Source organism: Cricetulus griseus, chromosome 4 (assembly GCF_003668045.3).
Source record: "Cricetulus griseus strain 17A/GY chromosome 4, alternate assembly CriGri-PICRH-1.0, whole genome shotgun sequence".
NCBI classification, from domain to species: Eukaryota; Metazoa; Chordata; class Mammalia; order Rodentia; family Cricetidae; genus Cricetulus; species Cricetulus griseus.
In genome coordinates, this window is record NC_048597.1 from 42,068,547 (window position 1) to 42,090,726 (window position 22,180).

Below are 22,180 nucleotides of genomic sequence, written 5' to 3' on the forward strand. Positions count from 1 at the left end.
ACATTGTATTTGACTGGTTGCTTCTCATTGTGTTTTGAGGGGCTGACTTTCAACTGCAGCTTACAGCCACTGTCTAGCATTGCAAGAGTCAAGAAATAAAGCTGCTATGTGGCCAGGGCTTAGATTTGGGTATTTACCTTGAACACTACCAAAGGGACATAATGGTTAAAAGAAAATGCTTGAACACGTGTATAAGTAAAGAGAAGTGACAAAGAATAGGAAGCACTGAGTGGAAATGGAAAACAATCTGCTAAAGATGACAGAATGAGGCTTACAGCACACCAAAATAAAATGTTTATGAACAGGATAGAATTAAGAAAAAAAAATGTGTAGGAACAAGTTTGTCTGGGCATGCAAATAAGAGGGAACTCAAAGCAGATGGGATTCTTCATTTTGTTTTTCCTATCTTTGAAATAAAGTGAGCTTGTGTGTGAAAGGTAGCAAAAGAAAGCAATACATATTTAAATGAGACACTAAGAATCAAGAAAGGAAGCTGACACAATAAATAAAAGGGGTCTGTATCTGGTAAAGCTGTGTGAGTTTCTCATATCTGGTTAGAAACCCAACATTGTTAGACTCTGAAGCAGATTCAAGATTGAGTTTTTAACAAATGGTATGGCAGTGAAACAAGAAGACAAGCTAGACAAGGTTCTTGGGGACCTATTCTGTACAGAAGGGAGGAGGAGAGAATGCAACTAAGAGGCTGAAAGGAGTGTTAATCAAGCAATCTCACTGCTGCTACACATGGTCATCTTTCTGTCTCCTGAGAGTACATCCAAAAGACATCAATTTACCCAAAGGTTTTAAGTAGGCATTATGTGACCGCCAGAATAGATAAACATGGGTATTGTGACACTCACAAAAGATGGAGACGCCAGGTAAAGGAAAGGCACTCTGAAGGAAAAGATGCCCTTATCTATGACACTGACTTGATACCCATTCTTATCACGGATGTTTAAGAAAAAGATGAAATGCTAAAGTGAATGTGTCTTGTGTTGCAGAACTTCAGCTACCTAAGGTCAATTTTGTCCTAGTCCTCAGGTCTATTTTGTTCACAGAAAATTAGGAATTATTTAACATCCTGCTGCTGCTGAGACTCGGTTGTCTCTAACTGCTTGGGTAATGCAGGTGCTCAATAAATATTTTCTTATCTGGAGATGAATCACTAATTATTTGAACCAATTTCTTAAGATCTCAACACAACTTATGCATTGAAAAATTAAATTAAGATGCTAAAATCAAGGTCTGGAGAGATGTCTCAGTGGTTAAGGATGAGTATTACTTTCCCAAAGGAGCAGGTGTCAGTTCCCAGCACCCATACCGGGTAGCTCACAAGCCCCCATGACTCCAGTTTCAGAGGGTCTGATGTTCTCTTCTAGAGGCACACATGTGGCTCATGTACTTGCAGGCAAAAACCCCATATATATAAAATAAAAATAAACTGCAAGAAAATACTAAAAGTAAAGACAAAGAGTCTAAAGCAATGAAGTCTTTGAAAGTAAATGCAACCGACTTTCAAAACATAAGTGACAAAAAACATCTGGAGACAAAACATAAAAATGCTTTGGAACTGGAGAGATGGCTTAACCACAAAGAGTTCTCTGTCACAGGACCTGGTTTAATTCCCAGCATCCATTTGGCAGTTCACACATGTCTTTAATTCCAGTTCCAGGATCCAACTCCCTCTTTTGGTTTTCATAGGCACCAGGCAAAATGTGATACACATACACACATGCTGGTACAACACTCATACACCCAGAATTGGGGAAGGGGGAGATGTCTTACTGATAAATAAACATACCTGGTAAGATAATCAGCAATTTTTGGATTCTTAAGGAGATCCATTAGCAGGTCGACTGAGTACTTTCTTGTTAGGGTACCATCACCATTTATGAGAATATTAAATATTAGCTGGAAAGTCTGATGAATGTTTCGAGAATGAAAAAGCTTTGAAAAAATTGGGAAAAGTTTTTTATATACAAGAAACTGGTTGACATCTTAGTGATTGCAAAATGTTAAACACTATGAACTCATAGTTAATTTAAAAAATTGAAAAAAAAATTACCTTTTCCCCTACTTCTTCATTTAGTGTCAAACTGGATAATATTGAAAGTGCAAACACAACCACAGTCAAGCTGCTGTGTGCTAGGAAGCTTATAAGAGTTCGATAAAAGGATTTAACATTACTCTGAAGGAGAAAAGAAAATGAATTAGAAAAAAAAAAAAAGAAAACTCTACATTTTGTCTGAAAAATATAACTCCACATAAGGACAAGCTTATTAAACATTATTATGAACTTTTCAACACATGGTAATTTCTTTTTTTTTTTTTATTCTTTTATTAGTTCAAATTAAGAACAAGCTTGCTTCACATGTCAATCCCTTCTCCCTCTCCCTCCCCTCCCCCACAACATCCCACCTGCCCCTAGCCATCCCCCCTCCACTCCCCAGGCAGGGTAAGGCCCTCAAAAGGGGCTCCCCAAAGTATTGCTACTTTTTAAAGGGAAAGTTTACAACACAGATAAGCAGAGATTAAAAGACTATTTGACATATACAGAATCTAGGAGAAAATTTTCTTTTTTTGGTAAAGGTACCCAAATGGCATGTGCAAGATCCTAGGTCTACTCAGCACTGGATATGATAAAAAAAAAAAAGAGAGAAAAAGAGAAGAACTTGGAAGAATTTAGGAATAGAACTTACTATAAAATATACATATACAGACATATCTCAAACCCTCAACTTACCAAAGTTTTTATTTGTGTTTGAACAGAAAGATTGTGCCGACAAAGATTTGCCAATAATCCCAGACAAGGCATTGTTAACTCATCTTCAGAAGACTGACTGTTGTAAAGACAGAAAGCATGGTGTTTACTTAATCGCAGAGTAGTTAATAGACCTAAGTACTTTCTTACATGTAAAACAAGACTATCATATTCTGAGTAATACTATTTCTTTTATGTCTTGAGACTAAATTATCCTATTCAACTGTGCCACAGAATACAGAAATGGTCTTAGAATGAGCATGGTATTTTATTATGTTCACTTTTTTTATTTCTAAATCAGTTTGTTAAATATTACTATGAAAATTTTATAATACTCAGCCTTAAAATCACCCAACTGGAGGAAACTGACAGTAATCTTAGTTTAAAAACCTAGAAAGCTGGTAAGATGACTCTGATTTAATGGCACTTCCTGGCTTTTTTTAGAGGACTGGGGCTCAGTTCTCAGCACCTATACTGGACAGCATATAACTCCGTTACTACAGCTCCAGAAAATCTAAAGTCCTCTTTTGTCCTCCATGGACACCTACACATACATGGTATACCACAAATATGTATTCAGGCACAACACATACACATAAAAATAAATAAATAAATCCGTTGTTTTTCAAGCTAGAAAACATTACGGAAAAGAAATGATCTACCAGCTTAGTTTAAAAATAAATCAGTAAATTGTCTAATTACTTGTTTTGTTGCATACTTACATATGACCAATTAGGAATGTAATTAAGTCATCTATATGGGCACCAGAATGGAAAAATTTGACATTATATGTTAACCTCTGCAGGAGTTGAATGCACTGAGAATAAGAAAATAATTGTGAGTATACACATGAAAACATATTGCCTACTCATAAAAATGGACTATTGCCAAGTATTTTGAACACATCATTTCAGGAACCAAACACCAGAGCAAGAGCTATGCCATTTCTTAAGTTTATTTTAAAATATATATCCTAAGTAATGACTACTACTAAAAACCTTGGGAGTCATGTCTTAATTTATCCATTTTTACATATTTTATCTCACGGGTTGTCATTGTTATGGTTTTAATGGCACCTAATTGTGTCCAGTCAGGGTGGGTGCTATGACTTAAGCCTTAGTTTCTCAGGATGGGAATGGGAGAAACTAAGGGAGGTGGATGGGAGGTGGCAGAACCTCCAGAAGTTAGGGCCTGAATGGAAGTCCTTAGGTCACTGGAGGTATGATGTATTTCCCATGTGATCCTGTAGGTACTTCTTGAGAGGGGAGTTACAAAAGGAACAAGCCTGGTTGCAGTATCTCTCCTGTTGAACCTAAGATATGATTATGTCCCTCCCTTCCTATTTGCCATGATTATAGCCAGAAGATCCTTTGCCAGATCTCAGTTCATATAGATAGTATGTCCTTGAACCACCAAACCTATGAGATAAATACACTTGATGCAGCTGTAGTAACCAAATCTGCCCAGTCATCTGCTTTGTTCTCTTACATTAAACTTTAGTGGGGGTTGAATTAAATTGAGGATATTTTCTTCCCTCTACATTTTATCTCTGAAGTGCATGCCAGTTTATTTGGTCATGTTTTTCTTTCTTGCAGCTGATTACATATTAGATTCAATAAAATGATGGGTGCAGGAGTTTTCAAATTGTGCTAAACAAATTTAAACCATAGCTTTAAATTTTGTAAGATGTTTCTTCAGCAGGCTGAGACTATATACCAACCCAAATTATAATTTTAATATGAATAGTTCACATTTCAAAAAGCACATATCTGCATTCTTCAGTTACAGTGTTGTAAGTTAAAGTGATAATACAGATCTGGTCCTCTCTGTCCTCTTTTTGAGAAATACTTATGTAGTCTGCATGTGTTACTAGCTCCTAATAGGAACTATGCCTGACGATGTCATGCCATCATATAAATTGTTACTTAGCAGTAAATAAAAGGTCTTACTATTGTGGAATAGAATATTTGTTTAATTATGTAAAAAATGTGTTGCATTTGTGTTTCAGAATAACTGTTTAACTATGTAAAGTTGTGTTGCTTTTGTTTATGCTGCATTTGTTTAAGTATGTAAAGATGTGTTGATCTTTACTTTTTCTGCCTAAGAAACCTGATAGGTCTAATAAAAAGGTGAATGGCCAACAGCTATGTGGAGGAGGTGTAGGTGGAGCTGATGGGCAGAGAGAAAGGGGAGCCAGTCAGCCAAGGTGGCAGCCTACCAGGTAGCCAGCTTAGGGGCCAGACAGACAGACATGGAGGAAGCAGGAAAGGAGGATGAGGTAAAGAAGCCTCAGGGCAACACACAGATAATAGAAATGAGTTAATTTAAGGAAAAAAAAAAAAAAAAAAACAGCTAGAAATAAGCCTAAAGCTAAGGCCGAGCACTGATAATTAATAATAAGTCTCCATGTCACAATTTGGGGGCTGGTGGTCCAAGAAAGCCTGCTACATCTTACTACGTCTTGTCTGAGAATAAAGAAAGGAGAACAGGTGGCAATATATTATGATGATCTATATACCTGTAAAAACACAGAGTCACTGTGGCAAGTGCTGCTTCGACAAACCACTCCTGCCAGCACACTATTCAGATTGTATATACTCTGAAGACAGTCTCTGGTTTCAGTATCTACAGCTACAAGTTAAAATAAAATGGCATAAGATATATCACTTATACATGCAGAAATCATTCCATAATAGTGAAATAATTTTATGTCATATAATCTTGTCCTTAAAAAGGATAAAACCTGAGATAACTGTTGAGTTGAGTTTTTGAATCAGGATTTCACTCTGTAACCCAGACTGGCCTGGGACTCATAGCAGTTTCTCCTGTCTCAGCCTTAGAAATGCTGAGATTATAGAATTAAGCCACCATGGCTGGCCAAGACAGATTTTGTTTTCCTTTTTTAAATTTATGACCACCAATTTCAAAGTACACTAATTCTTTGACATATAATTAATATCAAAGAAAAAGAAAACCCCTAACAGCTGAGGTTGGGGGTATATCCCTGTAATCCTTATTTAGGAGGATGAGGCAAGAAAATTTTGAGTTCCATCTCAATCCAGGTTACATAATATACAGTCAGATTATCATTTTAACTTCTTTAAAAATATATAATTTAAATTAGAAAACACATATCAAACCATTAACTAAGATTGTATCCCTATAGGTAGAAATGATAAAGATTGGAATAATGAGTAGCAACTCATGTCATTTTACTCTTAACTGTGTTATCTAATATGACAGCTACTAGTCAATGTGTAATTATTTAAATTATGTTTAATCAGAATTAGATTCAGCTCCCAAGACATCAGATATTTAACACACCTATACGGCAAGAGACTACTCTACTCTGTATATATGGATATGTTCAGGAACTCTTTTGAGAGAACCATAAGACTAACTCTTAAGAGGTTCTTAAATGAAGACATTTTTTGAAAGCAAATCATTCTTGAAGAAATTCTATAACTCTATCTGTCCTTTAAAAATATTAAGTTCAGGGCTGGAGAGATGGCTCAGTAGTTAAGAGCACAGGCTGCTATTCCAGAGATCCAGAATTCAATTCCCAGCAAACAAACACATGGTTGCCCACAACCATCTGTATCAGGATCTGATGCCCTCTTTTGTCATGCAGGTAGACATGCAGATGAGTACTCATGTACATAAAATAAAATCTTTAAAAAAAATTAAGTCCATAGTCTTCCAAGTTCCAAAAGAGAAAGTATGAACACATTACCCAGTTGAGACAGCAAACTGATAATACTTAGGATCAGTGAAGCACTTATGTTTGGATCTTCTAGAAGTTCTACAAGGCAACTTAAACATTCACTTGGCAATATTTGATGTGATGTAAAAAGTCGTGTCAGCTTTTGTCCAGAAACAACCTATAAAATAGGAAGCAAATGTGTTAAGTGCTGGCAATTTCTATTTTGTCTCCATTTCAAATAAACCATTTTTTTCTGAAGTGCTACTTCCCCAATTTAGAAAATTCACACCTGTTGTTTTCTCTGCACACATACAGACTCTCTCCTTCTCTAGCTGAATCATCTGGATTTCAGTTTAAGTTAACTTTCTCCAGAAACATTTTCCTAAGCCAGTCAGATCATCTAAGTTTTACTTATTACACAGCCTATAGCATACTCTTACTTCTTTCACATATTAGTGAACTAACATTTATATATTATCTATACTGTACTGTACTATACTGAACACAGATTAAAAATATACAGCAGAACTTTGGTATTTTGAATGTAATTGGCCCCCATAAGCTCATAGAGAGTGGCACTATTAGGAGCTGTGGCTTTTTTGGAGTAGGTACGGCTTTGTTGGAGGAAGTGGATCATTGTGGAGGCAAGTTTTGAAGACTCATATATGCTCAAGTCAGGCCCAGTATCTCAGACCACTTCCTGTTGCCTGCAATCAAGTTGTAAGAATTCTTAGCTCCTTCTGCTGGCTTGCTTCCCACCATGACCATAATGGACTGAACCTCTGACTGAGCCATCCTAATTAAATGGTTTCCTTTGTAAGACTTGACATGGTCATGATGTCTCTTCACAGAAATAGAAACCCTAAGACAAGAACCAAGTAGATTTATTATTCTGAAGCCTAGTATACTCATTCCAACTACTCTGAGGATGGAATATGAAGCCCAATGGATGACTGCTTTCGGGCTGAGCCTACAAGTTAGGAGATTATGCAGAAACAATAAAGATTTAATACTTTTTACTTTTCATTCCAGTTGTTTTTGTGAGGGAGATTCAATATAACCCTAGTATTTAAAGTCAAACATTTTGTTACTTTAGAATTAGACATATATATATATATATTCTAAAAGGTCACTAATCATTAGTCTAAAATTCCTTTCTGTATCTTCCTTCTATTTTCTCACTTTCTTACCAGGGCTTTGCTCTTGAAATTTCTCATTACCTATTCCCTAGTAGAATGTGTTTTAACATTAATTAATGTCTGTAAGACTGGAAACAGATTGGTAACTTATCTTGGGGACAAGATCATTCTGAACATGGTCTCTCTTATCTGTTAATTTTAGCCATCTAGAAGATGAAGACATTTTCTGTTTTAAACATGATTGGAACTGGACTTTTATCTCAATAATATTCTAACATATAGCAATTAGTTAATACAAGGTAAAAATTAATATTTTATATTAAAACTAGTTTATTTTAATGGTAATGCTTACATAGTACTTAGTCTGGCCTTGGCATTGACCTAAGTGCTTTACATATGCTAATTGTTTGATCTTCACAACTCTATAAAATAGATTTGTATTTGAGTAAACTGAGGGATACACTGTTGATAAAGAAGCACAACTAGGATTCATACTCCAAAGAGCTGAATCCATACTTTGAATAACATGGTCGGTGATGTGAAATACCACCATCAGCTACTAGAATAGCTTAACTTGGCCCTGACAATCATGAAATGACTCAAAGCACAGGTTTTGTGTGGTGTTATAAAGTCAATCTATGGCAGCAGAAGTTTAGAAAAATGAAAGAAAAAAAAAACTATTTTCTTTTCACATATACTTGTGTACCCTCAGGATCAACTTTCAGTGCTCTGTATGATATCGACCATTAAAAAGATAATATTGCCCTCAAAAAGGTAAATACTAAGAACTAAGGATGGGATGGTTGAATGACTGATGGCAGTGTTGATATATTACTAGTGCTATAATCTTTTGAAAACTGTTTTTAGCAATACAAAATAAAAGTGGATGTGGACTGGATGGCTCAGTAGATAGAAGAATGTACTATTTTTTGCAGAGGACCCCAGTTTGAGTCCCAGCGCCCACATCAAGCTCCAGGTGATATAATGCCCTCTTCTGCCTTCTGAGGGTCTTGCACTCATGTGCACAGGTATCACACACACACACACACACACACACACACACACACACACACAATTAAACTTAAAGAAATTAAAATAACAAAAAGGGAAACACAGGCCTTTCTTGTAACCTGATACTATCAGTAGGTGTATAAGAAACAAATGCATTAAAAAAATGTATGATTGGAATGCACTTGTTCATAATCCTATCCAGACCTGGGTAAAACCCAGATGTCTATTAAGAGGTAAATATACATAGCCTGCGGTGCACTTAGATAAATGGAATTACACATAACGTACGTGCAACCTGAATGAATTTCCCTGGTTATATATCCTGGGTGAAAGAAGCCACTCGATATTCGACAAAGAAGACAAAATGCACTTAGAAGATAGGCACCTAAAAGAAAGACCAAATCACCACACACACTCACACTCAAAGCTGTGGGAAAGAAAATGCAGCCTCAGCATTCCAGCCAGAAACAGAGTCCAAACCGGTTTATCTCACAGCATCCCCTCCCCTCTCCGTCTCGGAGATCGTCGGGACCCGGGCAGTCCCCCTCTTGGACCACCGGAACACGTCACCAGTGCAAGGACAGCCAAGGGGCTGCAGGGAGGTCCCGGGCCAGGCCGGGCCGGGCCGGGCCGTGCGAGCAGCGACAGGCACACAGAAATCCCGAAGGGAGCCCCGACCGGCGCCGGAAAACCCTTACCTCCAAGTGCCTCAGGAGCTGAGTGGCGTTGGCCTCCGACTTCACGGCCTTGTACTGGCTGATGCTCAGGAGCAAGGACTTCAAGCAGGCGGTGGAGTCCATCCCGAGGCGCCGTGCTGTCAGCGGCCACAACCAGCAGCCCCGCAGCCTTCAGCTGAGGCCGCGCTTTTTTTGATTTTTAGGCCCCGCCCCTCCTACCCTAGACGCTTCCGGTTCCGGTCGGCCTCCGGAAGTCTCCGGGAGGCCCGGGGGACTGAGGCCTGTGATTGACGGGGTGGGCGGAGGGTCGCGGCTCTGCGGGAGCGGGGAGGTGGCGGGGAACCCCGCAGCGGTCCCCTTCAGCCCAGGGCCCGCGAGGTTTCAGCTGGAGGTCCGCGAAGACGCGGGATCTCGCGAGACGCGCGACTGTGGCTCAACCGGTGGCGGGGCTGCGCGGAGCCCGGGGGTCGGTGCGCGGCGTGGCTCGGGTTCGGCGGGCGTCCTCGGCGTTGGCGCTCGCCGCGGGGCCTGGTGTTGGTGCGGGCGTCAGCCTCGGCTCCAGACGCGGGCGCTCCCCCTAGTCTAGCACGGTGAGGAACCCCGGGCTGTGTCTCTGTGACTTAGGCTGGGAAGCGGCGCCGGAGCGGCCTCGGGCCCTCCAGCATCGGTCCCCGGTATCCAGAGACGGCCGAACCTGTGGCAGTCGCTATTCCGTGGCAAGTTAGCCGGGGCCTTACCCTAGAATTTGTCACACCCCCTCCTGAGCTCAGTGTCCTCGTCTGCGGTGACGGGTGTAGGCGAAGGTGTCTGTTCCTGCCCCGCACGGTTGGTTAGTTTGTATACTAAAGTGGCTACAAACAAACAAAAAATGGCATTGTTGAGATTTTTTTTTTTTTTTTGTATGAGAGGTGGTGTGCATGGATGTGTTAAAGAAGTGAGCCCGCGACTGGGTTAGTTCAAAAGCTTTTGGGTTAACTAAGCTAGGTCGTACAAGAGAGTCCTTGCCCATTTGACTAAGACATTTGGGTTGAAATGTTTGTGAATTCGGGAAACTTTTTTTTGCGTTGCTGCTTTTGAAAGACTTGATTTATTCTTTTATTGAAACATAAAAGTAAATGTAACTGATGACCAAAAATGATCGTGCTGTTGTTATTCACGGAAGAATTTGTAGATAATGTGCCCATTGATGCATCTGTTCATTCATTCCGTTTTAAACAAATGCGTATGAGGGACTAGGGATTGCCACCCTGAACAAAGACGAGGAGGTGTTGGCTGCCGAGAAGCCACCATCTAATTAAATTAGGGGAATAGGGGAAGAGTCTAAATAGAAAAGTACTCTTGGAATTCACTACATAAGTAAGAAGTGCACCGTGAATAGAGAGAGTGGAGCCAGTTGACTTCTAAACTTGGTTTGCACTTTTTTCTCTTTGTGGCTGCTTTTTCACTGCTCCAGTCTTTTTCTAAAGTGATACCTGAGAGTGTCTTGTTTCACGTGATTGTTCAATAAACAGTTATTTGAGCTTCTGCTTTGGGATGGGCACTGCTCTGGTCACTAGAGGATCAGTCTATGAGCATCAGATTTAACATTCTGGTAATAAAAACGTAATACGATAAGAGAAAAAAATACTCTAGAATAATGATAATCAGGACAGGAAAAGAAGAGTCAGAATAGACCTCGCTTAAAACAACAAACAACAAGACAAAAAGACAACATTGGAGGAAATACTTTCAATGTTTGAGAAGTCAACCATACTTTGTAGGAGAAAATGCTGCCTATTAGTTGGAATGAGGTGGACAAAAGTCAAGAGGGAGTATGGCAGGGTGCCAGGAAGAGCCTGAGCTAGTAGTGGCCATACAGGAATCCTGAAAGGAGTAGTGATGGAAAAAAAAGCAGGTCATATAATGGTCTTGGAGACTATTGCCAAATCAGTTAATCGATGTGAAGAGCAAGTTGTTGACTAATAAAATTATGTCTTCTGTGGTAAGTACAGTCATTGGTAAATGGAGTTGTAAGAATATACTGTAAGACTTTTCACATATAATGACAAGTGTCGAGCATCATCCCTGTTTTGACAAATAGGAAAGGCCCCAAGCTGCCTACATCAAGTGCCATCTTTACAATCTAGAAGAAATTCCAAGTTTCTAGATTGTGCGATTAAGAAAGTATAGATAATCTTTTAGATTCAGTGAAATTTTATGTATTTTGTGAGTTGTGTACTTTTCTAATTAAGTGTATTCCTATGTATTATAATACTTATTACGTAACAAATTTTCTCGTGAATTTTTGTTACTCTAAAATAAAGGTGTACTGGGTTTTGGTGTATCTTAAGTCAGCTACTTAACCAAAATTTTGTTAAGTACAAAAGTTTAGTGTATCTCAGATTTCCTACATATATATAGTCTATTAAAATAATTTCTTCCTGTATACTGTCTCAGTTTATTGCATTAATATAATCTCTACAACATGGGACATGGTGACAGGAAAGATTTTTCAACACTATAATCCACTGTTTATAGTTGTTTTTGTTTAGGACATTGCTCTTTTATCTCCTTTGTTTTTTAAAACCCTGTTTAAAATCTCCAGACGTTCACATTTATACATTTGGTTCCCTTTTAAAGTAATACAGTGAATTATGCTGCTTTTTTGAGTAGTTGGCATCCATCAAAGGATTTTTTAAGGACTATTTAATCTTCATAACAGTGCAGTTATTGAGATGACCACCATTTTATAGATTACAAAGTATAACATCTGGTAATTTGTGAAGGTCACAAAAGCAGTAACAAAAAGACTTAATTTTACTCAGGATTCCATACCTTATGTTTTTAAGTTAGAATTTTCAATACTTTTCCTATTTTCTCATTTGGGATTTTGGTTAAATATTGGTTTTGTGTCAGGTTGACATAAAAACTAGTCAGGAAAAGTTAAAGTCTGGGCGAGCTGTGTTAAGTGCTACTGGGAAAAGTAGATTGTTATTACTACTATGTTATTTTAGATGAGTCCAGTTCACTCATTCTTTAAGGATTAGCATAAAATCTTCCCTCCTTGTAAGCTTTTATTACTGTCTGTGGTTTAAATTTTGTCTAGATAGTCTCTCCAGTTTATAATGCAGGGAAGAGGCTTGAAAGAAATAATGCTGGTTATACTTTTAAATCAAAAGTTATGGATCATTAGCTGATTTAGTTGTAGAAGAAATTAAAAGTATTCACTTCAATACTGAATCATAACATCAATCAAGTTTTAACATAACCAACATTTAATATTAATAAATCAGTCTGAATGAAGGCAAGGATTTAAGATTTTATAGAAGTGTAGAATATTGTGATGTAGAGATAATACTACAAATCAATGACCCATTGTTCATGCATCTATCATAGACTTATTGAAGTTAGGTGGTTAGTACATACTTTGATTCTGAGGATACAATGGTTAATTTCTGCCCAAGTAGAGTTTTTATTTTAATAGAGATATAGGTAATTCATAAAACATGTAAGCATTGTATGAATGTTAGTATGTATTTTGGTGACATACTCAGGAAATAGGGAGTGGATGGTACTGGAGATTGAAATACTTCAAATTGATGGCAGTTTTAGAGAGCTGGCTTGTACTAGAAAACTAAGTAGTTAAAAATCAGGATTTTAGTGTGGGGGTTGAGTGTAGTCACACTGACCTAGGTTAAAATTGGCTGAGTGTATCTAACCAGCTATTTTGTGGAAAGTGGTAGATATCTAGACATCAGCCAGCTTGTCAAGATGGCTGCGGATGGTGTGTATTCTATTAAACCTATTAGTAATAATGACATTGGGGATGCAAAGAAACCAAAATTTCAAGGCTAAATGTACAAGTCAGTATGGATAGAAAGTTCCTTCCTAGGTCTTAATCTTAGAGAATTAAAGTAGTTAAACATTGGAGAGACGCTGGGCGTTGGTGACGCAAGCCTTTTCTACAGGCGGATCTCTGTGAATTCAAGGCCAGCCTGGTCTACAGAGCGAGTGCAGGACAGGCTCCAAAGCAATACAGAGAAACCCTGTCTGGAAAACAAACAAACAAGATAGGAGAGACACGGAGAAACCCGAAGAGCTGATTAAGAACTGGCAGTTAACAAATACAAGTTCTGTGTTAACCCCGTGGTGATCTTACATCTAAAGAGCCTATTTACTACCTCTGGACAGAAGACTAGGTTAGCAGAATAGTCTTAATCAACTTAATCAGCATCTTGTTCTATCTTCAACGGTTTTGATGTTGAAGAGCGACAGGTGACATTATTTGGTGAATGAATATTGAGTGTGTAAACTATGTCAGGTGGTTGACCGGGGGAAGTTGCATTCTAGTGGGGACATAAGGCCACATCTAAAATAAGGAATTACATAGTGGGCATTAATAGCAGATACCACAAGTGTTTCTTTGGCTCAAGTTCTAAAACAAGGGATTATTAGTAGACACCAACAGGAAATAGGACAAATGTTTCATTGGCTCAGGTTTCAAAACAAAGGGTTTATTCATAGACATTCAGCAAATACAACAAATGTTTCATTTACCTAGGTTCTAAACTTTGATAGTGGTGATGATATATGAATTCTGTGCTCTTAATAATTCTGCAGAGTAGTTCTCAATCCAGCATAGTTTTGTGTTCCAGGGAATGAAATCATCTTGAAATAGATTGGTTGCCATGATGGGGCTGAGTAGTTTACAAATGAAAAATAAATAATAAAATTGTCTTCTGGAAATACCAAATATATTGCTTTATTTTCAAGCTACTAACATTGAGAAAGGTGTGAGATCTACTTTTGTTGTTCTCTACACTGATAAGTTTTCCACTTGAATTGTAAGTGCCAGAGTTGGGAAGGATAGAGAATTCATGGGCCTCAGCACATCCTCTGAAATAGGAACTTGGTAGCAAATTAAGAGTCTACAACTTGGGACAGTAACTTAGTCAAGATGAACATTGGAGTGGATTTTTAAAAAATGCAGTCATGTACAATCTGGAAAGTGACGTGCTATAACATAACTTTAAATTATAAATAACTGCCATGTCTACTTTGGTGTGACTAATCGAAGCCTTAAAAATGGGAACCAAAGCAGGATGTGGTGGAACATGCCTTTAATCTCAGCACTTGGAAGGCAGAGGCAGGTGGATCTCTGAGTTCAGAGCCAGCATGATCTACAGAGTGAGTTCCAGGACATCCAGGATCATTATACAGAGAAACCCTGTCTTGAAAAACCAAAACAAACCAAAAAATCAACCAAAACCACTTTATAACAAATAAGTAAAGGAGTTTGCTATAATAGCAGTAAAATAAAAATGAGAGTGTAAGAGTTGAGAACTCTGAGGAAACAATAAGAAAGGCATTTTTATTGGTGTTGATACTAACATTTGTTCTTTTGCCGGTGAAAAACAACCTGTGTGTGGATGAAACTGTTGATGGATGAGATGTGTAGTAAATTGACAGTGAACCTTAACTTGCCCTCCAGTCAAGCAGGAGCCTGATAAGTCCTGCTGAAAAGCAGTCTCAGTTGCAGGAAGATAGTGAATTGTCTGTTTCCTGCAACAGGAAAGTCTACTGAAATGAATGCATTGGGGGAAACTAAATTCACTTTTCTCCTCTGTTAGTCCTGACTTTAAAGGTTTCTTTTGACCTCTTCTACAAAGTTAAGCACTACTGGCTTATTGCAGTTGGACACTGGTAACATTTCAGTCTGGCTGCCTCCTTTTGGTTGCTAGGCACTCAGGCCTTCCCAGCTGAGGCTGTAAAATGTGATTGCTCCTGCTAGACACATGCAGGTGCATGCTCGTGTGCACACATACACACACACAGCTACTAGAGAGTAATAGCATTGATAATTGTTCTCCTGGATATTTTCTTATACATATTTGTCTCAGGTTGTATTTTAAACAGGCAGAAAAGCAACTAGCCTTTCTTAAATATTAATTCAGTATATAAATGTCTTGGTTTATTAATTTTTTCACTTTTTTTTCACCTTAATACCTAACAGCTTAAAGAGGACTTCTGCCTTCTACCTTGTAGCCAGAAGATTTTCCTCTTTATGCAAATCTTTCCCATGATCTTCACAATTACTAATTAAAGGAGACCTTACTGAGAACAAGGTCTCTGTGTCTGAATTTTAATAAATCTGGGATGTCCAGGAAAGACAAATGTGTGTCTGTGTTACAGTTATGGAATAATGTTTTATTGGCTGTTCCTTTTTGGTTTACAGAAACCATAAATTCACAGAATCACAAAATTCCCAAAGCTGTATTTTGTTTGTTTGTTTTCGAGACAAGGTTTCTCTGTATTGCTTTGGAGGTTGTCCTGGAACTTGCTCTGTAGACCAGGCTGGTCTCAGACTTACAGAGACCCGCCTGCCTCTGCCTCCCAAGTGCTGGGATTAAAGGCCCGGCCCAAAGCTGTATTTTTATTTTAAGATATGATGCAGATCTAATCAGTATGAAAATTACTCATCCTCTCTCTTTTTCATTACTAGCTGTTGCTTGTGTCTTTTGTCAGTAATATACATTTAATGTGACTGATTATGATTTTTGCTTACTTAGTAAAACCATAAGATAAAAAATTTACCACAAAGAACTTAATTGTAAATACTTACTACTAAAGCTGATACACAGAAGTGTTTTGTTGAGGACTGGCAAGAAATGAGAGGTGTTAGAAAGCTCTGTTTTTGATGAGGAAATTTGCAGAATGTCTCCCCTCATGCTTATGTGTCTTTGCATTTGTCCTTTGAGTAGTGTTAGATTGTTGAATGATTCTTGCCTTTCTAATCTCTGTGTTACTTAGCAGTCACAGTCAGTATAGAATATTCGGAGTGTCGAGGTTTCATAGGCCATGGCTGCTTTGCAGTGCTCTCTATAGAACTTATGCCTCTTGTACCAGGGTAGATTACCACCTCCCATTTTAAGTTCACTAATATGTAGATACACATGCCAGACAAGGGTTCTGGTCCTTCAGTACTCTCTAACATCATAAAGCAATGTTTTTTTAAATACCATCTGATTTCTTAATAGATGAATCTTATGGCATGTATTTTCTTGATATGGAAATTACATATGCTAAAAGGCTTTTAAAAGTTATACCAATCTTAGCTAGGTGGTGGCATATGCCTTTAATCTCAGCACTCTGGAGTCAGAGGCAGGAGAATCTGAGTTCAATGCCAACCTGGTCTATGTGGTAAGTTTTAGGAACACACAGTGAGACCCTGTCTTGTTTTTGTGGGGGGTGGGGAGGAGAAGTTCTTTGATATTTGAGCTGGGGACTATGCAAGAGCTTATTATATCTCGCATCTTATTTTATGGAGCTGTAAAGTTATATGGCTTGCAGAGGAAAGTGGCTATGTAGCATTTTTATTCTGAAAAGAAAAAATGTTCACTGCTGTTAGTATTATAAATGAACAGGAACTGATAATTCCCCTATAGGAAGCCATTTGACAATATGCATCAGTGAACTCAATAGTGTTATCTTTTGGTCTACCAATTCTAATATAATCTTATTGTAAAGAAATACCGTTAATATAATAAAAGGGTTATAGGCCAATGGAGTTTGCAGAACAATTTATAATTGAAGAAAATGGGAAATCTAGTTGTGTGCCATAAGAACATGTTTAAGAAAACTCTAATCAAATGTGTGGCAGTACAGGCCTTCAATCACAGGAGCGTCATAATTTAAGTACTACTTATACTGTTCAAGCTAGCCAGGGCAGTTTAGTTCCATCTTGTATTACATCCATGAGTATTTGAGCAGTACGAACTGGTCTTAATGAGATTAAAAAAAAAAAAAAAAACACTCAATGTTGGATGTGTAGAGAAATAAGAGTGATCTGGGGATAGTTGGGAGCATGAATATGATCAAAGCGTGCTGTAAAAAATTCTCAACTACTAGAAATAGAAACCAATGAAATGCCAAATAAGGGTAGGGGTGGGCTTGCATGGTAGATTTAGTGCTTGCCTAGCTTGCACAAGGTTCTAAGCACAGCTCCCAGGAAGAGAGAACACAAAATGCAACTGTTGTGTAATGCTGAAAACCAAAATAACTTAAAAGCTGGTTTTATAGCATTCAGTGCTACAAAAAAAGAGAGACTATTTTAATATGATTATAGACTGATAATATATACCCATGTCCAGGGAAATGTAAATTCTAGGTGGTGAGTATATTTGGATGTTGAAACTATATTATTTTATAGGAATATTAAGAAATTTAAAATGTAACCACATACTGGTCTATACAGGGGAGAAAGAAAAATTTTCTATCTTCCTATTAGAAATACTATTTTTTTCTTACAGGTTCAAATGGCCATAATACAAGTTAGTTTGCAAGCATTGGAATAGGTCTTATGAAGAAACATTTTGTGCCATGGATTCTCTAACAGAAGAATTTTTTGTGAGGTAAGGAATTACCTGCAGTAGTTTTTTTCAACTATTAATATATCACGCATTCTTTTTTATTTAAATTCTTTAATTACTACTCATTTATATATCCATCCCCCTCATCCCCCAACACATCCCCCAACTCATAGTGAGGTCCTCCACCAGGGACCTTCAAAGTCTGTCATATCATTTGGGGGAGGGCCTAGGCCCTCCTTTCTGTATCTGGGCTGCTATAGTATCCCTCCATGGGGAATGGGCTCCCAAAGTCCATTTGTGCTCTGGGGATAAAGACTGGCTCCACTGTTAGAGGTCCCATAGACTGACTGTCTTGGCCTCCTAGCTGTCACCCACATTCAGAGGGCTTGGTTTGGTCCAATGCTGTTTCCCCAGCTTTATGACTAGGGTCTCCATGCAATCAGTAGGTCAGGTCCACTGTTTCTGTGGGTTTCTCCAGCCCTATCTTGGCTCCTTTGCTCATCCCTCCTCCCTCTCCACAACTAGATTCCAGTAGTATGGTTCAGTGCTTAGCTGTGGGTGCCTGTTTCTGCTTCAAACAGCAACTGGATGAAGGGTCTAGGAATGGTAACAAAGGTAGGCATCAATCTCATTATAAGGGAAGGGCATCAATGGCATCCTCTTCACCACTGCCTGGTTTCTTAGTGGAGAGTCATCCCTGTGAATCTTGATAAGGGGTTTTGTTTGTGTACAGAAGAAGATGAGGACTAATCAAGGTTATGTACTTAATTTTACTGTGGAAGTTAGAAAAAATACACACATATGTATACACACACATCTTCCTAACCTTTTTATTTTCATACATACTAACACATAAAAAGAAGATCATCCTTTTCAAAGATATTTTTTCACCTTGCTATAATGCTGTAAGCTTGTAGGTGGTGTATCAGTGTGTGTCTGGTCTGTGTGGGTGCACATTCAGCCTTGCAGAAGTGTGTAGAAGATCTTTGACAGAGATCATTGTCAAATGTCTTCCTCTACCACTGACCTTACGTTTTGAGGAAACATCTCTTATTGAACCTTCAATTCCTCTTTCTACTCTTCTGGCTGGCCAGGGAACTCTACCCATCCCCCATCACAGCAGCATTGGTGTTATAGGAATGTGCTGTGATGCCTGACTTTTAACTTGAGTACTAGGAATCCAAACTTTGGTTCTTAATCTTGCAGCACAAGCATATTACCTATTGAGCCATCTCCACAGCTCTGTTGCTAAGGTTTTTCTCCCATATGTTTGTCTGTTGTGCATCTGGTAAATGTAAGGAGTTGGTTATATGACTTTGCTGGTTTCTCTACCATAGCTTTTTTTTAACTTCAGCCTCCAAAGAGATATGGTACCCATACCTACTTTAGTCTTTGATAGACATTTATGATACTTTTGAAAGTCTAGATGACTCTATTCTTTGATTCTTTACTGCTACAATTTATAATCTTTGTGAGACATTCTTAATACTGCCCCCCCTTTTTTTTAATATTTAAGTGGAGATCCTGATGTGGAGGAGCAAACCAAGGAAGAAACTGAGAATAAAGTAGAGAAACCAATCAGTCAGCTGGTAAGAGAAAATTAATTTTTATTAACATTTAGTAATTAGCAATGAGTTGATTCATTTGTATATGAAGTTACAATGCTAAGTGTAGTTATAAAATTCTTAGTCACTTTCTGAAAAAGTAAATTTTTCATAATTATTTCTGGGATGATTGATGCTGTATGTCAAGGATATTCTAATCCTCATGAGGAGTTGAAATCCATTAAATTGAACTTACCCAGAAACATTATAAAAATCAGGTTTCATTTGTTAGTGTTTTTTTCTTTGCAGTACTATGGATGAAATCATACTAGGCAAACATTATATATCCTCCTAACCTCATTTATGTATGCAAAGAAAAATTCAAACAAAATCAAGTTAAGAATATGTGTATGTATTTACATACATACACACACAGATGAAGGAAAACACATCTGGAATTTCATTTATCAAAAAGTTTTATTGATTTATTTGTGAAACTAATTCTTTTCATTTTATTATGTTTACTGCTAGAGCCTCTAAGTATAAGTGGAAGATAATGGGCCTGAGTTATATAATAATTTAAAACTTATTGAGAGCTTGGAGAGATGGCATAAAAGTTATGAATACTTGATGATCTTGCAAGGACATTGATCTAGTTTTCAGTACCCACATGGAAACTCACCACTGTCTGTTACTAGTTCTAGAAGATCTCATGCCTAATTCTTGCCTCTATGGACATTAAGCACACACAGGGTACCCATACATACATAGAGGGAAAAATGCATAATTTTTTATTATAAGCCTAGCATTTTACTTCTCAAGTAGTTTTCTTCCCATAAGTTTTCCTTAATGGCCCATACTCACATGCTAAAAAAATTTGGATGGTAGTAGCGCTTTATAGAAATAAAATAGCCATAATAGCATGAGTTTATCACTAGAAAATATTTCACAATAATTATAATATGTTCCAGAATAAACAGGTTATACACTTGAGCAAAGGCAGGAACCAGGCCTATTAGATCCAGAAAAGGCATTTCTAAATAAAAATTAGGACTATGAAATTAAGAAAAGATAGACACTTTGGCTTAGTTATTTTTTTTATTTTTGTGGTAAGACATTGTAACCCAGGCAACTTAAAGAAGAAAGCATTTAATGGGGGCCAGAGTTTCCTAGGTGAGCCTATGACCATTATTGCAGGGAGTATGGCAGAGTGGCAGGCATGGCACCAGGGCAGTAGCTGAGAGCTTACATTTTGTGACACAACCAGGTAGCAGAGAGTAGCACATCACCTCCAACAAGGCCATACCTCCTAATCATTCTCATCACCAACTGGAATATTCAAACACATGAGTCTTGGGAGCCATTTTCATTCAAAAAAAAAAAAAAAAAACTTCAGCCTGAATTTAGAGTAAATGTTAAATAAATCTTCTTGAAATGAATTAGGCATAAAATATTTTGACAACAAATTTTAAAATGTTAAAATTAAGATACACGATAAATAACGTAACGTTCTTGAGATTTCCTTAAGAAGTATTTATTCATGTCATAATCATGTCTGTGTGTAAATTTGTTAATCCTGTCAGATTCTTTAGTAACTTTGGACGATAGAATTGATCTTTAATTTGACATAGTTGCACTATGGACAATAATCTTTCCTTGTAAGATTTTTAAAACTATTTTGTGGGCTTTTAAAAAACTTTTTGAAAATTTCAAGTCAGTTAGTTCTGTGACTAGTATTTGTGCACTTTTCAAGGAGATTTGCAATTTTTAATCTTATTTTAAAAGACTGGGTGTAATTGTCATATATGAAGTACTGTAAAATACAAGATATTTTCTTCCAAATGGCTAGTGATGGAAGAATTATTGTCAGACTCAGCCCTACAGGAGAGAGTACAGACAGTGCCGCAGTGTGTCACTGATTCTTACTTTCTTTTATTTGTAATTATTGCTCTGGTAAGAATCTAAGAATTACACATCTGACACTTGGGCATTTTCAGTAACTCAAGCTCTTTCTAGGTCTGTTATAAGCTCTTCTGATTTTTAGAAACTAACCATGACACTATATTCTCAAAGTTTCTCTTGTGAGGAAGGGATGACGTCTGTTGGCTCTGACTCTTTGTCAGTCTATGTTCTCCAGTGGCTCTTCACAACTCTTGCTAGTAGATAGTCTATCAGGTTTTAACTGTTTAGTTGTCAGTTAACCAGTAATGGCAGCTATATTAAGTCTATAAATAAAATTATTAATAATTTCTCAGTTCTGAGTTTAAATAAGCCATTCTCTGTTGTTTTTAATTTAAAGTCTTGAAACTTAGTTCATTTAAAATTCTGTGAGTCTAGAAGGATCAATCAATTAATAGTTTCCTACTGTGTAATAATCTGCGTAATGTTTTTTGGGAATAGACATGGTCTTACTCTTACATTTTATGGCTCTGTCACTTACCTATATATGTGAAAGAATTTTGCTCCCCTTTTTTAACACTTTTGGTGATTTTATCACCAAATAAGTGAAATTGTATTGTTTAAGTTTTAATAAATTAAATGTCTTGTAGGATAAAGAGAAAACAGATATACCTACTGATCCTGACCCTGTTAACATACTATTAGAAGTAAAGAAGCTACTAAATGCAATCAGTACTCTACCCAAAGGTGTGGTCCCCAATGTTGAAAAGTTCATACAAGAAGACTTTTCCTTCCAGACTATGCAGGTAAAATCATCATTTCTCCATACTGCAGATGTACAGCTATGTATTGCTTTTAAAGTTATATGGTATAATCAGAATCTTAAAATCTCCATCTAATATGTGTAAAAGATTTTGCTGTCAACCTTGACTTATGGACTTGTTAACAAAAAATTTAAAAGTCATCATAGAAATGTAGGTTTGTAGTAGTAAACTATAAAGTTTAGTGTTTATTTTGAACAAACCTGTTTGTTACTCCTGGGCAGGGACCACTTTGTTTTTTGTTTTCCTAATTTGAAAAATATTAACAAGTTGTTTT

General features: G+C 37.4%; 2 protein-coding genes across 7 annotated transcripts in view; one reads left to right on the top strand and one right to left on the bottom strand.

Annotated features, from left to right (window-relative positions):
- Cip2a (cellular inhibitor of PP2A) overlaps window positions 1-9,524 on the bottom strand; it is a 30,190-nt gene extending 20,666 nt beyond the window's left edge. The window contains exons 1-7 of one of the 3 annotated variants that reach the window (XR_004769912.1): window positions 9,313-9,524; window positions 6,495-6,642; window positions 5,280-5,392; window positions 3,484-3,578; window positions 2,744-2,840; window positions 2,066-2,188; window positions 1,802-1,947 (exon numbers count right to left, since the gene is read on the bottom strand). Coding sequence is in view for 2 of the 3 variants with exons in the window: in XM_027412553.2 (XP_027268354.1) it covers window positions 1,802-1,947; window positions 2,066-2,188; window positions 2,744-2,840; window positions 3,484-3,578; window positions 5,280-5,392; window positions 6,495-6,642; window positions 9,313-9,414 (824 nt within the window). In the remaining variant the exon portion in view is untranslated. Of the gene's footprint in view, window positions 1-1,801; window positions 1,948-2,065; window positions 2,189-2,743; window positions 2,841-3,483; window positions 3,579-5,279; window positions 5,393-6,494; window positions 6,643-9,312 lie in introns of those variants that run through there. The other 2 variants (XM_027412553.2, XM_027412555.2) reach the window with 2 other exon arrangements.
- Window positions 9,525-9,587: 63 nt separating this feature from the next.
- Dzip3 (DAZ interacting zinc finger protein 3) overlaps window positions 9,588-22,180 on the top strand; it is a 75,877-nt gene continuing 63,284 nt past the window's right edge. For 2 of the 4 annotated variants that reach the window (XM_027412550.2, XM_027412549.2), the window contains exons 1-4: window positions 9,589-9,881; window positions 17,580-17,681; window positions 19,156-19,228; window positions 21,733-21,888. In XM_027412550.2, the coding sequence (XP_027268351.1) occupies window positions 17,650-17,681; window positions 19,156-19,228; window positions 21,733-21,888 (261 nt within the window). In that variant the 5' untranslated portion in view covers window positions 9,589-9,881; window positions 17,580-17,649. Of the gene's footprint in view, window positions 9,882-17,579; window positions 17,682-19,155; window positions 19,229-21,732; window positions 21,889-22,180 lie in introns of all 4 variants that reach the window. The other 2 variants (XM_027412551.2, XM_027412552.2) reach the window with 2 other exon arrangements.